The sequence below is a fragment of the Caloenas nicobarica genome, chromosome 1 (assembly GCF_036013445.1).
Source record: "Caloenas nicobarica isolate bCalNic1 chromosome 1, bCalNic1.hap1, whole genome shotgun sequence".
Taxonomy (NCBI): Eukaryota; Metazoa; Chordata; class Aves; order Columbiformes; family Columbidae; genus Caloenas; species Caloenas nicobarica.
The window spans coordinates 211,646,431-211,663,912 of NC_088245.1; the positions used below are offsets into that span (position 1 = coordinate 211,646,431).

The 17,482-nt window shown below is 47.7% G+C and overlaps 1 protein-coding gene across 1 annotated transcript in view; it reads left to right on the forward strand.

The window, feature by feature from the left end:
- The window catches only part of GAB2 (GRB2 associated binding protein 2), a 108,745-nt gene extending 93,756 nt beyond the window's left edge, over positions 1-14,989 (forward strand). The window contains exons 6-10 of the mRNA XM_065651591.1: positions 256-538; positions 1,461-1,551; positions 4,921-5,023; positions 5,905-6,030; positions 7,822-14,989. Coding sequence (XP_065507663.1) covers positions 256-538; positions 1,461-1,551; positions 4,921-5,023; positions 5,905-6,030; positions 7,822-7,965 — 747 coding nt within the window. The 3' untranslated portion in view covers positions 7,966-14,989. The remainder of the gene's footprint in view (positions 1-255; positions 539-1,460; positions 1,552-4,920; positions 5,024-5,904; positions 6,031-7,821) is intronic.
- Positions 14,990-17,482: the final 2,493 nt, after the last annotated feature.

The window sequence follows — 17,482 nt, forward strand, 5'->3', positions numbered from 1 at the left end:
GGCTCAAGTCTGGGTTATTAAGACCTTTCCCTGAACTCAGGATGTCACAATGTCTTGGAAACAATGGAGGTAGACCTTCTCAGTGCAAACTGGTGGTCAAGGAGCGGACAGACCATCCCTTCCCTCTGTCCTGAGATCTTAGAGCTGGTCCCACCTCAGGTGCATGTTCAGTAATGATGAGATGGTGGGGTTTATAGCAGGATGGGGTTGAGCAGTGTCCGATGCTCACAGTACATCCCCCCATTTGTCCCACAGCAAGCCAAAGCAGTGGTGGCCCGCTCCCACAGCACTGACTCCGAGGACAACTACGTCCCCATGAACCCCGGTTCCTCATCCCTGATCCACACTGAGAAAGCCAACGACAATGCCCAAAATCTCTACATCCCCATGAGCCCTGGACCGCATCACTTTGACCTGGTGGGGTTGTCCTCAGCCACCCTTCCCGTGCATAAAGGAGGAGCCATGGCTCAGTGCCACAGACGGTTGAGTGAAATCCAGCCCCCGCCAGTCAACCGCAACCTCAAACCCGACCGGAAAGGTAAGAACAGTTGTTTGTGGGCAAATCTCTCCAAGAACTCTTCTATTCTTGTAACATTTTGGATTGCATCTCTCGTCTTGTACACACTCAGCAGAGTCATGTGGGATATGATTCGCTACTGCAGCACAGTTAGATCTTCAGATCTTCCCCATCCCTGTTTTTCAAGAGGACTGTGGTGCAAATGCAACTTTCACGGTGCTCTCTCAAACCCTTCCTGGCCTTTACAGGAGATGCATGTCACAGGCAGGATCTCACCCTCTTTAGCTGCACCCCACCCTATGGTCCATTCAAAAAATCTCTATGTTGTATTCAGATAACCCAGATTTCTTCTACTGTTCCCTATTGGCTGGCTCTAGGCAGTTCTTCCCTCAGGGCTTTGCCTACATCCTCCAAATTCCTCTACAAACCATTGCCCAACATGTCACCAAGTAGATGCAAGGAAAAGGGCTCCCATTGTTAGGGTGTCAGCACCTAACCCCATCAATGTGCTAGACGAGGGCTGGGGCTGGAGTGAACCACTCTTCTTTTCCACCCAATGAACCACCAATGATGAAAAGAGCTTCCATGTTCTCCTGCAGAGGTCCTTTCCCATTCTCTATGAGGAAACTCTCTGGTCGGAGGCATCTCAGGTCTGGCAACGCCTGGTCTTGTCCCCATATAATGGATTATCACAGGTCCTTAATTAATTGATTTATTGTACTCTGGGGTTTGGCATTTTTAGCAGATCTCTGTTCCCTGGGAGGCTTAAATGATTGTAGAGATTTTGGTTGAGGGAATTTGTCATCAGCAAGGAGGGCTGGGGCTTAATTAGCAGAATGGGACGCGAATAGCGAGTTGTTGAAGAGCATCCTCTCTCATGCCAGCCATAGATGCTTAATTGTAGGAACGTGCTGCCTCTGAATAAAAGGGTTTTTGTCCCCAGCAAAGCCATCACCGCTGGACTTGAGAAACAACGCTGTCATCGAGGAGCTTCCCTTCAAATCGCCAGTCACGAAATCCTGGTCCAGGCCAACGTGAGTAATGGTTGCGGTAGTAATTCTTGCTTTGCTCTAACAGCAGATCTCTGGTCTCACTCTCGCTGGTGTTCACCTGTAGCCACGCTGTCACCTTTGCTGTGGATTAAACATCTCTGGCTGAATGTAATGGGGATGTCAGCTGCACTTCTGCTCACTGCAAAGGTTTCTTCTGGCCTGCCATCTCTTTTTGTTGAAGGCCATATTTCTCATGGGCCATCTTGCATCAAGCTAGAAGTGAGCCCAGACTTTGGATGCAGAGCTGAATTTCCCCAAAAGCTGGATGTTCCCTTCAGCCCTCCGTTTGTTCTTTGCCAATTTTAGAAACAGGAGTTGCAGAGCTGGGTCATGCTATGCAGACATCTCCACTGGGATGAAAGCCCACCTTGCCCAACACCCTTATCCCCATCAGGGACCCGCAGAAGCTATCTGTGAAGAGGAGCATTTATGGAGTAATTATTTCCTAAAATATCACAGAATCACAGAATGTTAGGGATTGGAAGGGACCTCAAAAGCTCATCCAGTGCAATCCCCCTGCCGGAGCAGGAACACCCAGATGAGGTTACACAGGAAGGCGTCCAGGCGGGTTGGAATGTCTGCAGAGAAGGAGACTCCACAACCTCCCTGGGCAGCCTGTTCCAGGCTCTGGCACCCTCACTGAGAAGAAGTTTCTTCTCAAATTTAAGTGGAACCTCCTGTGTTCCAGCTTGAACTCATTACCCCTTGTCCTATCATTGGTTGTCACTGAAAAGAGCCTGGGTCCATCCTCCTGACACCCACCCTTTATATATTTATAAACATTAATGAGGTCACCCCTCAGTCTCCTCTTCTCCAAGCTAAAGAGCCCCAGCTCCCCAGCCTTTCCTCACATGGGAGATGCTCCACTCCCTTCAGCATCTTCGTTGTTCTGCGCTGGGCTCTCTCCAGCAGTTCCCTGTCCTTCTGGAGCTGAGGGGCCCAGAACTGGACACAATATTCCAGATGAGGTCTCACCAGGGCAGAGTAGAGGGGCAGGAGAACCTCTCTGACCTACTGACCACCCCCCTTCTAATCCCCCCAGGTCCCATTGGCCTTCCTGGCCACAAGGGCCCAGTGCTGGCTCATGGTCACCCTGCTGTCCCCAGGACCCCCAGGTCCCTTTCCCCTACACTGCTCTCTAATGGGTCATTCCCCAACCTATACTGGCACCTGGGGTTGTTCCTGCCCAGATGCAAGACTCTACACTTTCCCTCGTTATATTTCATTAAATTTTTCCCCGCCCAACTCTCCAGCCTGTCCAGGTCTCTGGATGGCAGCACAACCTCTGGTGTGTCAGCCACTCCTCCCAGCTTGGTGTCATCAGCAAACTTGCTGATAGTGCACTCAGTTCCCTCATCCAAGTCGTTGATGAATATATTAAACAATACTGGCCCCAGCACTGACCCTTGAGGCACTCCACTAGGTACAGGCCTCCAACCAGACTCCGCCCCGCTGACCACGACTCTCTGGGTTCTTTCCTTCAGCCAGTTCGCGGTCCACCTCACTATCCTGCCACACCATGGTGATTCGGAGCTCAGGGATTTCTTTGGTCACATCATGGCCAGACTTATGACCTGGGGCAGATGCTGTTGAAGCAGAGAGACTCCTCTCTTGGACCCCTCACGAGCTTAGCCAAGCATTGTAAGAGCCAGAGTTGTACTCCCCAACTTACATGTGGTGGCAGGATGATAAATTGGTTTAGGTCAGGATTTCACATGAAAGCCCAGCATGTGGCCAAGCAGCTAATTAAGATGCCTTGAAGATATTTCCTATTTCTGGCATCTGACACCACCCGGAGGGCTGTGGCTCTGAAGCAGGACCTGTAGTCCACCATGAGTTGTGACCCAGCTCAGCCACCCCAACTCAGCAGCACTCGGGCCACAGGCCATGATTTCACATCCAAATTTTCTCCCAAAACCCCTCTGTAGTCTCAAACCACAAAGTGACATTTGCAGGGTCTGACTGAGCTGTGTTTTGATTGCCTTGAAAGCAAAGCCTAGCCTGAAGGAAGTCTGCAAAATGAAACCAAAGCACTTCAGAGCAAAATCTGCCAGCCAAAAATAACAGGATTCACACAATTCCAGTTCTGCTGCTAATTCGTGGGCTGATGTTGCCCAATGAAAGGCAGAGGGAAAACTTGGATGCTGTGACTCCTCTAATAAATTGGATTGTGTGGAGACTGACTGCAGGGCATGAGCACTGTGTACTGAAATCACTGCAACGGGAAACAGCAAGCAGGGTTTGATTGACAAGACGTCCAGCCCGGGAGAAGCTAATGGATTTTTCCCTTATCAGCTAATCATATGACCCTGCCTTCACTGCAAGGCAACAAATAGCTTTTTAAGACACAAGCTTTAATGCCAGATGCTGATTGCATTATGTTATTCTGTATAATCAGATTTGGCCAATTGCAAGCAAGACAATGCCTCAGAGGTTTTGTTTTTCAGCAAAAAATTCAGATAGAGCCCTGCATGGTAAACAAATCCTGGAGCTGTGGTGAGGCTGGGGGTGAGAGGCTCCGCTGAGGCTGGGTCTGCATCCTCCACAATTAATTCTTTCCTGTGAGATAAAAGAGTTCATGGAGCCCGATTTATGTAGCTGATAGCAGGAGTGTTACGGGTATATAACAGGCAGGGTGTTATTAAAAAGTCCTAGAAAGAACAAAATGAGAACACCAAACATGGTGATTTCTGACTCATGGGAAGGTTGGGTTGGAGAACCTCAATGCCACCAGCTCTTCATGCCCAGGCCCCAGGTTACAGAATCCCAGGCTGGTTGGGGTTGGAAGGGACCTCTGGAGATCATCCAGTCCAACCCACCTGCTAAAGCAGGGTCACCAGAGCAGGTCACACAGGAACGTGTCCAGGCGGGTTTGAATGTCTCCAGAGAAGGAGACTCCACAACCTCTCTGGGCAGCCTGGTCCAGGGCTCTGGCACCTCAAAGGAAAGAAGTTTCTCCTCATGTTCAGATGGAACCTCCTGTGTTTCGGTCTGTGCCCGTTGCCCCTCATCCTGTTGTTGGGCACCACTGAACAGAGTCTGGTCCATCCTCTTGACACCCACCCTGGAGATATTTACAAACATTGATAAGATCCGCTCTCAGCTTCTCCAGGCTGAACAGACCCAGCTCTGTCTGCCTTTTCTCATAAGAAAGATGCTCCAGACCCCTCAGCATCTTTGTAGCTGGAGTTTCTCCAGTAAATCCTTGTCCTTCTTAAACTGGGGAGCCCAGAACTCCAGATACGGCCTCACCAGGGCAGAGTAGAGGGGGAGGACAACCTCCCTCGACAAGCAACAATGGACAAGCAGCACCTGCCACCACCATTAACGCATCGACCCTTGTCCTTACAGCCAGAGCTTCAACGCCGGCTCTTTGCAATACTGCCGCCCTGTCTCCTCCCAGAGCATCACCAGCACTGACTCGGGAGACAGCGAGGAGAACTACGTGGCAATGGTAAGGGCCCCACAGCTGAGATATATGGTCCTGGCAGGACATATACATTCCCCAGCTCTGCAAACACATTCCTAGCTTGTGACATGGAAGTGCTCAGATAGCACCATGAGGAATGTGGTGTAATCCTTATGTACATCCCTACAGGCAGAAACAGTGGCTTTCATTCCCAAAATGACACGTCCCATTGGGGTTTTAACTGCATATGAGATCAGGAACATATATCACCTACTTTGGGAGGAATTAAGAGGGAATAAAAATGTCTATGGACTGTCGCAGTCTATTTTCCTAATTTAAGTTGATTTTTTTCAGTGGGTTTTTTTTTTTCTGTAATAGCTGCTGACCTCATATTTGTGTGGAGGGCAGGGACTATTGGAGCAGCAGCTGGGAGTGGCTCTGCCTGCAGGGAGGGGGTTTTGTCTCTCCTCGTGAAGCTGCTGACTTGAAGCATATTTTTGAGGCTGTGTAACGAAGTAGGCAGAGGGAATCTGTGCTCTGTGTAGCGTGGTTGTGTTTAGTGAAGATCCCAGAGCTGGTCTGGCCTCGCTGAGGTGTGGTTCCTGCGAAACGCTGAAGTCCACGTCTGATGTCAGGCTTGTGAATAAAATCAGCACAAAGGCAGCAGAACTGCTCCGACGCATAAAATCAAGAGCATGAACTTGAAATATTTGTTATCACAATATACAAAACATACAGTCCCCCAGCAGCTCTGCACGGCCTGGTCCCAGGGAGGCAGGTGAGCACATATCCAGGCTGGGACCTCTTTTAAATATACAACCAAAGCCTTTTGTTGCCAGATTTGTGTTAATTCCTTTTTTTCTTTTTTTTTTTTCCTTCTTCTCATTTTAATCCTCATTATCTCTCCTGTCTCTTCCCTGCATTAGCAAAACCCCATTTCTGCTTCTCCTGTTCCTAGTGGCACCAACAGCCCAGCACCTAAAAAGAGTTCGGGGAGCGTGGATTATCTGGCCCTGGACTTCCAGCCAAGCTCACCAGGGCCACACAGAAAGGTACGGGGGAGTTTTTTTTAAACTTCTGATTCAAAAGGGATGAATTTTTTAAGGGTTTTTATGCACATTGGCAACAGCATGGTCCAAAGCCCTGGGCAGGGTTGATAAGCAGCACTGTAACCTCAGAGGCGTGATTTTTCCTGCAGATCCACTGGTGTGTTTATTCTAGGTCAGACTTGGTCTGTGTTGCATGTCTGCAGCTTTTCTGGAAGTGTCACCAGAAGCATGGATGTGCAGGGCTTCAGGGATGCTGATGAGACCAGAAATTCAGCTGCAGATTTTATATTCCAAAGCTGTCAGGAAGTATCCCAAGAAGTATCAGAAATTTTTTGTTTTCCTCCTTCAGAACAACAGATCCTCCAGAACCAGACTTGGGTTTTCCACCTGAGATAATTTCGGGAGCTCATTCAGAAAATGCTGGGCACCTGCCTCCTGACAGTCAAGTGCTTTTAAAGGGCACCATTTGGGCAGGAAAAGGACAAGCTGCTTTTGAAAAGTGAAGCTGATATTTAAAAGCTAGATTATGTTGAGCTAATCAAGCCGTTGCCCAGTGAGAAAGAGCTGTGAGGAGAAGGTGGGTCAGGAATGGGATGCCTCTGCCAAGTTTCATATGGAAATGTGGAAGGAGAAAGCTCCTAAAGACCCACATATTGGTGACTTTTCTCCAGATTTGTACACAGGGGCAACAAAAGCCATCTTAAAGTGAACCACAGGAAAACAGAGCAAGGGAGGACCTCAGGGCATCCCCATATCCAAAGGAAACCTCTCCTGAGGTGACAGGGTTGGACTAGATGACTTTGAATGTCCCTTCCAACCCAAACTATTCCATGATTCTATGACAGACAAGGCTTAAAAGTCTCATATGATATGAGGGACCAAAGGCAGATCTGAGCAAACTGGGAGGGAGAAGCAGAGACTGGCTCAAGCAAAGCAGCACCTGAGTGAGGGGATGGTGAAGGACAGGGCACTGGATAAACCTTGATGGGAGCCACCTGTGAGTTGGCCTCAATTTTCTCGAACACTGCATTGTTTCCTAGGCGAAGCATCTCACTGGTTAGGTCTTTTTTTTTTTTATTTGACAGTTTTCCCTTGATTGTTTCTTTCTTCCCACCAATATTTGCAGGTATTACCAATTTAAATTATATGCCAATCTGGAAAGGTGATTTTTAGACCCTTGAAAGCACCATCTGGCTCTGGTTGCAAGTAGCTGGAGGGTTCTCTGAAATGCTTGTAGAAGCAGATGAAGTTCCAGGACTCAAGAAACTACAGAAAAAAGTATCTCCTTCCTCCTCAACAGGTCTCCTTGGTGAACCTGCAAACACATCTGTTGTTTTGGGGATGAAAATAATCTGGTGCCATAGGTGTGTAGAGTCAGCACAGCTAAGAGGGATGAAGCTGGGATTTTTATGTGTACCTATAAGAGGTTTTGAGTTCTTTATAAGAAAATGAGCAAGACACAATGCTGAGTTTTCAGTATCAGCAGTTAGACACCAAATTTGCAACCAAACATTCACGTCCCAGAGTTGGTGTGAAGGTGGAAAGCCAGGTACTGTTTCCACCCTCCCATTGCACTGCAGTCTCATCCAAGCAAGATGCAGAGTAGACTGAAATCTTTCATCCAAGACCCTTCGGGAAGTTAGAGGGAGGGCGATGAGCTATGGAGTCTGCGAGAAAGCAGGGGAGGTGATGGTGAACTTGCAGCACCCATGGTGCTGCTACGGGAAGGAGCAAGAGGGAAGAGCAAGGAGCTCATGAGTGACCAAGCGGTGGCCGTGTTTCTCCTCCCCACAGCCTTCCACCTCATCGGTCGCCTCGGATGAGAAGGTTGATTACGTGCAAGTGGACAAGGAGAAGACGCAGGCGCTGCAGAGCACCATGCAGGAGTGGACTGATGTGCGACAGTCCTCGGAACCCACCAAGAGCACGAAGCCGTAGCGATCGGGGACAGGCAGCGAAACAGGCAAATGTCCCACTGGGCTTCCAGCTCCACCTGGGCTGGATTTCTGAGACTTGTCTGCAGAAGGGTGGGAGGGTCTTCATTATTTTTTTTTTCTTTTATGACAAAAAGAAACTTAATTTCAGGGGAAGACTTAGCAGATACTGTTTGCCAGTGATAAAGACCAACGATGTTTGGTGGCTCGGTTTGTGCTTTAGCTGCTGGATGCACTATCCAGGAGCTCCAACTTAGCAATACCAGGTTTCACCTTACACATCTTTTGCTTACAGCTATTAAAGCCACCTTGTATGTGCTAACACTGCATCATCTCTCCCCGTCTTCTTCCACACCATACCCCCAAACCGTGCCATGCAGGTTTGCAGCATCTCTCCTAGGAGATCATTCTCCAGCTCTTATTCCCCACTCCTTACGGTCGCACTCTTCTCTGCCTCCTCCCAATCCCAAAACTGAGCAAGGATCATTCATTTTGAAATCACTTTCGTCGTCCCATCTCTTGTAAATAATATGTTCAGAACCTCTGAGGGCTGTTCTCCTCCTGGTGGGACGGCCCCCATGTGCTTGGCTGTGGTTTTCAACCTTCAGGAGCTTGAAGAGCATCCAGACTGTTCCATTGAGCTGACTTTGAATGCTGCGTCTTGCCCGACCAACATACACATATATATGAGCACATGCTCACACACATGCATGCATGTGTGAAGCAGCCAATTTTGTTGGGCTGTCTTCTGATGATGATGATCTCCAGCTTCTCTCAAAGTCAGTGGGCTGGAGAGATTGGCTTTGAATGGCAGAATTTAAGCCCTGACCCACTGCCTATCTGAAACCAATTTCTTGTGAATCTGGCCCTAAGAACCAAAATCTGCTCTTTGAGGCACCAAAAGAAGCCCACAGAGTGAGAGTGTTACATTCTTGGCCATCATGAGAAGCTCTGTGGTTGAGTTCGAAGGGCACAGGGAGGCTCTGGAGACCCTTTGTATCTGGACTGGTGTGAGGATGAGTGACAAGGAGGGAGTGGGAGGCTGATGTGAGGACAGGAAGAATGTGGATGCTGAACTGCAGGGGTTGGTCTTGGGTGACGAGGTCTAATGGGGTGTATATTGGAGGAAAATAGTAGAGTCATTGAAACCTGAAAGGGGTTTGTAGCATTGAGGGTATTGGTTTCTTCTCCCCAGTAGCAAGTGATAGGACAAGAGGAAATGACCTGAAGCTGCACCAGGGGAGGTTTGGATTGGATATTAGGAAAAAAATCTTCCTAGATAGGGTTGTCGGGCATTGGAACAGGCTGCCCAGGGCAGTGGTGGATGCACCATCCCTGGAGGGGTTTAAAAGATGTGTAGATGAGGTTCTTGGGGACATGGGTTAGTGACAGTGTTGGGTTAATGGTTGGACTCGATGATCTTGAGGGTCTCTTCCAACCAAATTTTTCCTATGATTCTAAATGTTGGTTGGTGGAGGCCTTAGACTTGGGAAGAGGATGGTCAGGAGAGTCAGGGCAAGGTGTTTCAGTGTTAGCTTTCATGTAGCATTATGGTTGGTTTGTGGTGGGTGCAAAGGGCCAGACTAGATATTTTCTCCCCATCTTCAGCAATGTTTCTTCAACACAGAAATGGGGCCTGTTGACGTTAATGACCCTAGGCTCTAATTATGGACAGGAATCCGCTGTTGCCCCTTGCCAGCCTCCTTGACACATCCAGGCTTTGGGATCGCTCCTCAGGCAGCTGCCAGGCACAGAGAGCCGAGAAGGAAGAGACAGTTTATTGCAGAGATAATAATTCATGATCTCATGAAAACAGGAAGGACTAATGATTGCCATGGAGCAGCCTGATTGCCAGACAGCGAGCGCTGACACAGATAAACAGGCCGTCCGCAAACCAAGAGCCAAACTACAAGACATTAGAAAGATTAGGTAATAATATTTATTAAATAGCTGGAGCTATTCTTTCTGCAAGCTGAACCACTCCCAGCACCATGGGCTCTATGTTCCACCAACACCACTGAGTTGCATTGATTATCGATGCTTAAGCGTTAACACATTTGTTTAATCTTGGTCTGAGTTTGGAAAGGGCCAAATGTGGTGCACATGGGCATTGGTTACCAGTCCCTGAAGGGCTGTGTGCTGGTAAAATAAGTCTTGATCTTCCAACACCAATTTATATTTTCTTCTTGAATGCCATGAAAGGAAAGGATATTAATGGAAAAGCTCTGACGACCCTTTTAAGACACTGAAGTATTGTCCTTTTACAGCAATAATGAAGTAGATATCCTAATATTCATGGCAAAAATAATAATCATCTAGCAGAAACAAAAAATACCCAAAGGGGAAGATTTAGCACAGCCAGATGCTTTCTGAAGGTCGGGGACTGTGTTACAGCCTGCAAGGGCCTTTGCATCTCATTGGGGGCTTGCACATTTGCATGGTGAGATAATGAAATGAAGACCAGAGTACAATGCTTCATATTTCTATAGCCTCTTTCATCACTGCATCTCAGGGGAGACTAAACTTTGGGCCATATCCAGAGCACACTGAAGTGTGCGTTCACCCGGGTGAGCTCCCCATCCCCACCAAAAAAGCAAGTGTAACTCAGATGGGAAGCTGTTTTTTTCCTATTTCATCCTCTAAACTGTGAAGCGGACAGAAAGGAAGATGAGGTTGTGGGAGAAGGGTTATGGTGCCCGCTGGATGTATTTCCCTGCCAAAATTGTGATGTTCTCCTCACAGATTTTGAGAGTAACTCTTTATGCTGCCCTGGGTCCGTCTCAGTAAAACAGTGCAACTATTCTCAAGCTGAAACTGAGCCCAGCTCCAGGCTAAAAAAATCTTGAACCGGACCAAAAGCCTGGAGAAATCAAAGGATAACCCATGTTCAGATTGAGTCTTTTCATCCATGCGTGAGACGGGGAGGTCAACAAATCCCAAAAGCACCCTGAAAGTGGGCAGGCAAGGGGGAGGCAGCAGGGCAGTCGTCATTTCTGGTGGTGCAGTGGCTTGAGAGACAATGCAATGGGTTGGGGTGCATTTTGCTGAGTCTGTGCCCTGTGCTTCCACACTGGGACTGGCTACACCCAGTGCACACTCTTACATTTAATCCAAAGAGTTAACTAAGATTGGAAAAGCCCTTTGTGGTACTGGAGAAACTAGTCCTTTTTCTCTACATCCCACAAATGTCTGTATTTGTCCATGGGGCAGGCACTGGTATGGGGTAGCTCTTTTCCCAGGCTCAGACCCCCTGTTTTGATGATTTTCTTTCATGAACATCCCCAGTAACTGTCTCTTTGCATTTGGTAGACCAAGGACCTAAGTAGCCCAAAAGCGGCTATTTTGAAACCACTGGTTGCTGGTCCCTCTCTGCTCTGCAGTGAGGCCTATGTTTTCCCAGAAACAGATATATTCCTCCATTTTTTTCCCTGCTAAGCACCAAGCAAATGGCCCCTCCAAACTAAGCAGCAGCTCATAGACTTTATGCGTTGCCGTATAGACATGACTATATCAACTCCTCCTGAAAGCCGTTAAGTAATCGATGGCTGCAGTGGAAACACTCATTCCTGATGGTTGTCGAGCTGATTACAGCAGTCCCTAATGATTAATGTTTGTGCAGTATTTAGTCTTAAACCATGTTGAAAAGCAGCTGGTTTAATTACACGGACTGCCAAGAACTTTGTCCTGAAGGCACTGAGTTTATCACATCCACTCTATCCTTGGATGCTCAAGTATGACTGATTCTTTTGTTAGAAATAGGTATTTTAGGAAGCTGGGAACATTGCAAATGATTCATTTTAATTGCAATTAAAATGGCTTGAGTCTTCACGTCAGAGCCTGCTCTTCAGCTTTACGGTCCCATTTAAGAAAAGGGTGGCTCTTACGTGTGTGTGTGCTCATGGAGAGGGTTGTCTATGGGGCAAGCATCATGACCTCAACATTTAGTTTTATGAAGTACCAGCGCCATGGCCCAAAGCTCTCCCCAAGCTTTAAAATTACGAAGCCGGTGGTTTGAAAGGCAGAAGTCTCCAAAAGTGTGCAACCCTTGATGAGATTGTGTGACTGCTGCTCATGGTTCCTCTGTCTGGTGCAATGTATGAGCTACCTTGGAGCTGATTTGCCCAGAACTGACATTTGAGTGTTTGGTGGGAAATACATTTCTAGCTCTATATGGGTGCAAGGCTTAGGCTTAGTCTCACGCAGGAGAAAGAAAATGGGAGGAAGGAGGCAGGGGAGTTTGCCAGCAAGATTTGAGTCTTGGTCCTCACCACGTACTCCTTTAGCATGAGTCTCAAATCAGATATACAGAGATTTGTGAGTTGTGGAGTGGGGTTTTTGTCGGTAAAAGCCAGGCACTGGTGGAAGAGGAGCTTCCACCACTCTTGCCCACTACCCAGGGCACTTCACTCGAGGGGGTCATCCTACCCAACAACATGATGCTTCGGCTCTCTGGCTTTCAGGTAGTGCTGGTCCACACAGCCAGCTCTGAGCTGGGCAGGAGAAGCCCTACCAGAAATATGGTGGGGACCTGGACATGCTGGGAGACGCCTTGCTCCAGGGCTCCCGTGAGCTGGTCATGAGGCAGCAGTGCCATGACTTCACAAGGTTGTCCTGTGAGGTGCCACCTCCATCCTTGAAGCTTTTGAAGGCCAAGCTGGATCAAGCCCATAGCTGACCTTGCATGGAGCAATGGGTGGGACTAGAGACATCTGTTCTCCCCAGTTTACCCCGAGACCCTGTGCTGCTGGGGCTGAGTGGAGACTCCTCCATGTGAGGGAAGGGTACAAAGGTATTGCCTAGAGTCCTATAACATCTGAAACAGGGTCAGGGCCTCTTTTCTGTCCGTGAAACCAACTGGCAAGGCACAGGTCAACCCCTAAAGCCATACCCCCCCTAATCCACACTGGGGCCATCCCTTGCACCTGGGAGAGGGCTGACTGGCCCAGACCAAGTCATCCAGAGCATGGACAGTCCAAGCAACAGGGGGACAGCTCGAACCTGTAAATTTGTTAAGATAGACATCAACCCAGAGCTCTCTGCAACCCCACGCCTGGGAGGGGTAGAACCATGCCTAGGTCTGACGCAGTGGTGGACTTTGGTAGGAAGATGTTTAAATAGCTCCCACGTCTTGTCTGATCTTCCCGGCCTAGGAGGTGAATAAGAGGATGGTTTTCTCAAGTCATGGTGTTGTTTTCCCACCTGGCGATGTTGCTGTTCCATGTAAAAATTGACACTCACCCACACTGTGTGTCCCGTTGGAAGGTTGTTATCTGGATGAGATGGGTGCCTATGGAGAAGCCCTGCTTGTAATGGGAAGGGTGAAGAGCAGAGCCTAAACCCAATCCAAGCCAGACGACACCCATGGCCATCAAAGACCCATCAAGAAAATCAGAGGGCCCAGTCCAGAATTAAATCACAAGGGCCAATAAACCAGTTTAGGACCCCTGGTGAGTCTGCATGTCTCCACTGCCCTGAAAGCACCAACGTGCTCACATGTACACAATGATCTTGCAACTGTTAATGAGGCTCTTGCAGGTAGAGATGTGCACCTTTTGGTCAGTTCATCCCTCCATCAGCTTGTCCTTGGTGTCTCATCCTTGTAGTCGCAATTTCATCTCTTCGTTCACAACTCCTAGAGTTGTATTGTTGATCAGGTTGCTACTTCAGTGGCTGATCTTGAGAAAAGTTGATATGTAGCAAGGTGTCACCAAACAGCTCTCCCTATGCCAACCCACAGCCTGGCACATGGTGTCCAAATTTTGAACACCAGCCGACAATGTCTGAAAGAGAAGCTGGGCCACATGGCTTCATCTCTTGAGTTAAAAGAGCTTCTCAGTGGACTTGCTTCAAATCAGCAGGATCTTAATTTTTTATGCAGCCAACTGCTAACATATAATGGGTTCATTTGTAGGCCAGTGGGTAGACTATATGGGAGAGGTTTGCCCCAAGACCAGGAGACAAGACATCATCATTTTTACTGTCATTCTTTGGGTGACACCACACTTTATCCTCAGGTGGGATGAGAGGGTTCATTTGAACTCTGTATGCAGCTTTTTCTCCAGCTTGTAAAATGAAGATTTTCAGTAGTTATTTCCCCACCTCACATATGCGTTATGAGATGTAATTAATTTATGTCTAATAACGCAAAGAGCTGTTTTGAGTCTGCGTGCAATGGTTGGGCAGCATGTGGTGCTGCCCCCATGTCATGCCCAGCATCACACACAGCACCGCACATCCCGATCTGCAAAACCCATTAAAAACCCCTCAATCCTTAATTACCAAGGTGGAAAAAAACTCAAGAGGACTTTTCTCCTGAATGGGGGGGTGGGAAGGGTGAAAAGCCATTTGCACAATTTCAGCATTCTGCTGCCACATCGACCCTGAAAATACGACATTTTGTTCGAGAGCCCTTTGGACATTGTGGAGAAGGGAAGAGAGCAGGACCCTGGGCTCCAAGGGGAGCCCAATGATGAATCCCGTAGGGTTAGGACCAAACCTTTAGAGTAGTTGTGTCCCACTCAACCCCACCCTTGGTGAAGTCAAGGGATCCCCATTGACTTTGGGCATCGTTGTGTGGGAACAGACCCAGCCAAATTAGGGTAGATTTCTCCATTTGTTTCTTAACCTGCTGCAAGGGTGGGTCGGAGTTCCGGCTCTGAAGCCGCCGCATCGACAGCCAATTCGCAGGGATGTTTTGTGTGTTTCAAAGCCTATGACTGTTCTTAAAGAGAAGTATTTTTAATTTTTTTTTTCCATTTGTAGAAGGAAGGACAAGAGTAATCTGTGGCAAACTGTACAGTACGTGTCTTCTTGTGGTGTCACTGTTTGAATGGTTATTAAGTTTTCGAATCACTGTGGACAGCTAATCACTTAAGTTATTAATTTATTCTTCGGGGTTTTGTTGTTCGTTTTTGTTGTTTGGTTGGTTTTTTTAAGTAATTTGAAACAATTATTTATCCTGTAAATCAGTCTTGAGTGAAGCCTAGATAATACTTTTTTTGCTGTTAATAAACATGGTACATGCCTGACATGAAGGTGATCTCGTTTTTAAGCACTGTATATGCAGTGGGAAAGCAACAGGAAAATAAAAGAGTGATAATAATGAGACATCTCTTGCTGGTGACTCCCAGCATGGATTCAGAGTGGGGAGAGAAAGGGGGAATTAATGACCGGATCAAGTTGAATTATGCAGCAGCTTTAAAGATTTCAGAGCATCTTCCCAGCGTGTCGCCAAGTATCTCCTACAGCTTCAGGTGTCCTGTCTGTGCAGTCAGGCCCTTTAGGATGTGGTTAGGGTTTTTCTTGATAGCAGAACCCAAAATGTGTGGGTTTCAGCTGTTAAAGAGAATTTCATACGATATATCTGCTCCAGGCATACACTTCGGTGTGTGGAGGGTGAAGACCATCAGCAGCTTGGCACCTGTAAGCCCCAGCTCAGGACACCAAATCACCCATAACGCCTAAGCACAAGAACAAATCTTTTTGCCCAGAGTGAAAATTTAACCCCTGCCCCACTTCAAGACACTCATATCTAATTAAAAAAAAATTATATAGATACCTGAGGAAAAACACCTCCCTACAGCACAGCCTCTGGATCCCACTTTTTAGACGAAAGTAGCATCACCTCATGCCTGCAGCACATCTGGGATCCCAAACCTGGAGCTGAGGACTCTACTGCAAGCTCTCCTTGGCCAGAGGCATGTGTGACTCTCCGGGCCATACTATCGGTTATACTGTAGTATAGACTTTACTAATATACCAGATACAAATATTACTGTTATTACTAACACTAATATTAATACAGCATATGCTATAATTGGTATAGCATAAATACCATAGATACATACTGTACTAATGCTATACTAGACTTCTGTAAAGCCTTTGACATGGTCCCCCATAACATTTTTCTAAATTGGTTTGATGGATGGATTGTTGATGAATGAGGAATTGGCTGGATGGTCGCATCGAAAGAATTACCATCAACAGCTCAGTGTTCAAGTGGAAACTGGTAATGAGTGGTGTTTCCCGAGGGCCCATACTGGGACCGATACTATTTAATATCCTCATTGGTGACCATTTGCAGACAACACCAAGCTGAGTGATGTGGTTGATACTCTCCAGGGAGGGATGCCATCCAGAGAGACCTTGACAGGCTTGAGGAGTGGGTTGGAGTGAATCTCGTGAGGTTCAGCAAGGCCAGGTGCAAGGTCCTGCACAGAGGTTGAGGCAACCCCCGGTATCAATCCAGACTGGGGATAGAGGGACGGAGAGCAGCCCTGTGGAGAAGGACTTGGGGGTTGCTGGGGGGTGGAAGATTGGCCATGAGCCGGCAATGTGCACTCGCAGCCCAGAAATCCACCCGTGTCCTGGGCTGCATCCCCAGCAGCGTGAGCAGCAGGTGGAGGGAGGGGATTCTGCCCCTCTGCTCCGCTCTGTGAGACCCCCCTGCAGTGCTGGGCCAGCTCTGGGTCCTCAGCACAGGACACACATGGAGCTGCTGGAGAGGGGCCAGAGGAGCCCCAGAAATGATGCGAGGCTGGAACAGCTCTGCTGGGAGGACAGGCTGAGAGAGCTGGGGTGTTCAGCTGGAGAACAGAAGGCTTCAGGGAGACCAGTTTGTGGCCTTTCAATATATAAAAGGGGCTTATAAGAAAGACAGAGAGAGACTTTTTACCCAGACTTGCAAGGACGGGGCAAGGGGCAACAGTTTTAAACTGAAAGGAGATAAGTTTAGACTGGGCATAAAGAAGGAATTCTTCCCCATGATGGTGGAGAGGCCCTGGAACAGGCTGCCCAGAGAAGCCGTGGATGCCCCAGCCCTGGGAGTGCTCAAGGCCAAACTGGATGGGGCTTCAAGTAACCTGGTCTAGTGGAAAGTGTCCCTGCCCATGGCAGAGGGTTGGAACTAGGTGATCTTTAAAGGTCCTTTCCAACCCAAACCATCCTATGGCTCTATGATTCTGTAATATTAACAGTGTATTACTAATATCTTACATATATTTGTCTCATAATTGTATATATGTGTGTATACTGTAATATATATATGGATATAAATACATATTCATACTATATACATATATATAGTAATTATTTGGGGGAGAGGATCATGGAGCAGCTGTAGATAATGCTGTGAAAACAGAGACTCAGGGCTGAGTCCAAAAGGTTAGTCCAGTGCTAAGAATTGTATGAAATGAACTGGGACTAAACCAGACCACCTCATTACACCATCGAAACTGTCCAGGCTGCCATCCGTGCGGAGCACTGTGTGCAGTTTGCCTCTTCTTATCTAAGAAAATCTTGGGGAAAGAAAGGAGACATATTCAGGGAAGAACGTAGCTGTGATTCAGTCTTTTCATTTTCCATGTTGGGTTGATTATCTGCCTTGATTATTTAGATGAGGATCTCATCAAGGCAGAGATAGTCTCCTGTAAAAACACCTTCCAGTACAAGGCCCAGAAAATGCCTCGAGGTAACACCCCAGCACAAAGCAAGGAGCTGACACAACAGCAACAGGAAAGCTT